This window comes from Mustela erminea, chromosome X (genome assembly GCF_009829155.1).
Source record: "Mustela erminea isolate mMusErm1 chromosome X, mMusErm1.Pri, whole genome shotgun sequence".
Classification (NCBI taxonomy): domain Eukaryota; kingdom Metazoa; phylum Chordata; class Mammalia; order Carnivora; family Mustelidae; genus Mustela; species Mustela erminea.
The window spans coordinates 110,782,962-110,785,170 of record NC_045635.1 but is presented as its reverse complement, the minus strand read 5'-3'; the positions used below and the strand labels follow the sequence as shown (position 1 = coordinate 110,785,170).

Here is a 2,209-nt window from a genome sequence, read left to right as displayed (position 1 = left end):
TGTTAACAGTCATAGGAAATTCTCTTGCTGCTCATGTCTCTTCTCTTAGTGAGGAAATGATTCTGGTAAGCTGATTTACCTAAAGTTAAGTTACCTAATGGGTGACCACTAGCATGTCATATGTAAAACAGAGCAAAAATATAAAATGCTTCTAATGGAAATTCAGGACTTTGTAGGGCTAATATTTTGGGGTGGGAGCACTTCCTGAAGCTTCTCAGATGATAACCATCTGCTCCACCAAAGGTAAAATCAGAAATCAGACCCTTTAAACAATATTTTATCATTAATGAGGATGTAGCTGATGTTTCTAAACTAATAATGAACCATGGAACACTACATCAAAAAGGAATAAAGCACTGTATGGTGATTAATAGAACTATACACACACAGACACACATAATACACACACTACATGTATATGTAGTATATGTATATATATATAGTTATATGTATATATATATAGTTATATGTATATATATGTATATATATATATATATACACACACATAGTGTTTTATTCATTTATATATGAAATTTAGAAACAAAGAAGGCTCATGCTCTTTTTGTCGTAATTTTTCTCATTGCCCTTCTAACATCCTTGTTCCTCAGGCTATATATCAGGGGGTTCAACATGGGTGTCAAAGCCCCATAAAATACTGAAATAAACTTGTTCTGGTCAGGGGATGACTTTGACTGAGGTTTCATATACATGGAGATGGTTGCCCCATAGAAGATTGTCACCACAGTTAAGTGAGAGCTACAGGTGGAAAAGGCCTTGAGCCTACCCTGGGCTGAGCGAATCCTTAGGACAGTCATGGCAATTCGGACGTATGAGAGAAGAACAAATCCAAAGGGTAGGAGCAGGGTGAAGATACCTGTGGTGTGGATCATAAGCTCATTGAGGCTGGTATCAGAACAGGCCAACTTAAGGAGGGAAAGAATCTCACAAACAAAATGGTTAATGATGTTAGCTCCACAGAAGTGAAGCTTCAGGGATAAGACAAGCATGGTAGTGAGCACAAGTGATGCTCCCCATGAGGTAGCAGCCAGCCAGACACACACTGGGCCATTCATGATCATGGAATAGCGCAGGGGGTTGCTGATAGCAATCATACGGTCATAGGCCATAACAGCCAGTAAGAGACACTCTGTTGTGGCCAAGAGCAAGGAGACACTGATTTGGGTCAAACATTGTGGGTAAGAGAGGTAGGGATGGGTAGAGAAACAATGTACCAAGGCCTGGGGCATAGAAGCGGTTCCATAGCAAAGGTCTAAGAAAGACAGATTAGTAAGGAAGAAGTACATTGGAGTGTGGAGGTGGGGGTCAAAGTAGATAAGAAAGATGATAAGTCCATTCCCCAACAATGTACTCAGATAAGTTATCAGCACCAATGTGAAAAATGTGACTCTCCACTCAGGATAGTTAGAGATTCCAATAAGGAGAAACTCAAACACTGCTGTAGTATTATCTGTGGCCATTCTTCCTATTTGCTGCTATTCATTGGATGTGTGCCAATGAAATTGCTTCATTTTTTCCTGTAAGAATGAGAATAAAGAGGGAGAGTTGGTGTGAGAAAAGTGGACATAATTAGGGTGTACAGGATCATTCTTTGTCTTTTTCAAAAGACGGAATACAAATGAGATATCCATTTTTGGGGGGTATCAAAACAGCTGACTCAGTCTATCACCTTTTTATTAACATATAATGTATTATTTGTTTCAGAGGTACAGGTCTGTGAGTCATCAATCTTACACATTTCACAGCACTCACCATAGCACATACCCTCCCTAGTGTCCATCACCAGATACCCTATCCCTCCCCACACCCCTCCAGCAACCCTCAGTTTGTTTCCTGAGATTAAGAGTCTCTTATGGTTTGTCACCCTCCCCAGTCCCATCTTGTATCATTTTTCTCTCCCTTCCCTCCCATGAGCCCCCACCCTGCCTCTCAAATTCTTCACATCAGAGAGATCATATGGTAATTGTCTTTCTCTGATTGACTTCTTTCACTTAGCATAATACCCTCTAGTTCCATCCATGTCATTGCAAATGGTTAAGATTCTGGGGGTTTTGATGGCTGCATAATATTCCATTACACACACACACACACACACACACCCCACATCTTTTTTATAATATATTTTATATATGTGTGTATATATATTATAAAGAAGATGTGATATCCATTCATCTGTTGATGGACATCTAAA

The 2,209-nt window shown here is 39.6% G+C and overlaps 1 protein-coding gene across 1 annotated transcript; it reads right to left on the bottom strand.

Moving 5' to 3' along the window:
- Positions 1-551: 551 nt before the first annotated feature.
- Positions 552-1,478, bottom strand: LOC116582360 (olfactory receptor 13H1). Its single transcript, XM_032329724.1, has one exon. It carries the CDS (start codon positions 1,476-1,478, stop codon positions 552-554), a length of 927 nt encoding a protein of 308 aa, XP_032185615.1.
- Between the last annotated feature and the right edge of the window lie 731 nt (positions 1,479-2,209).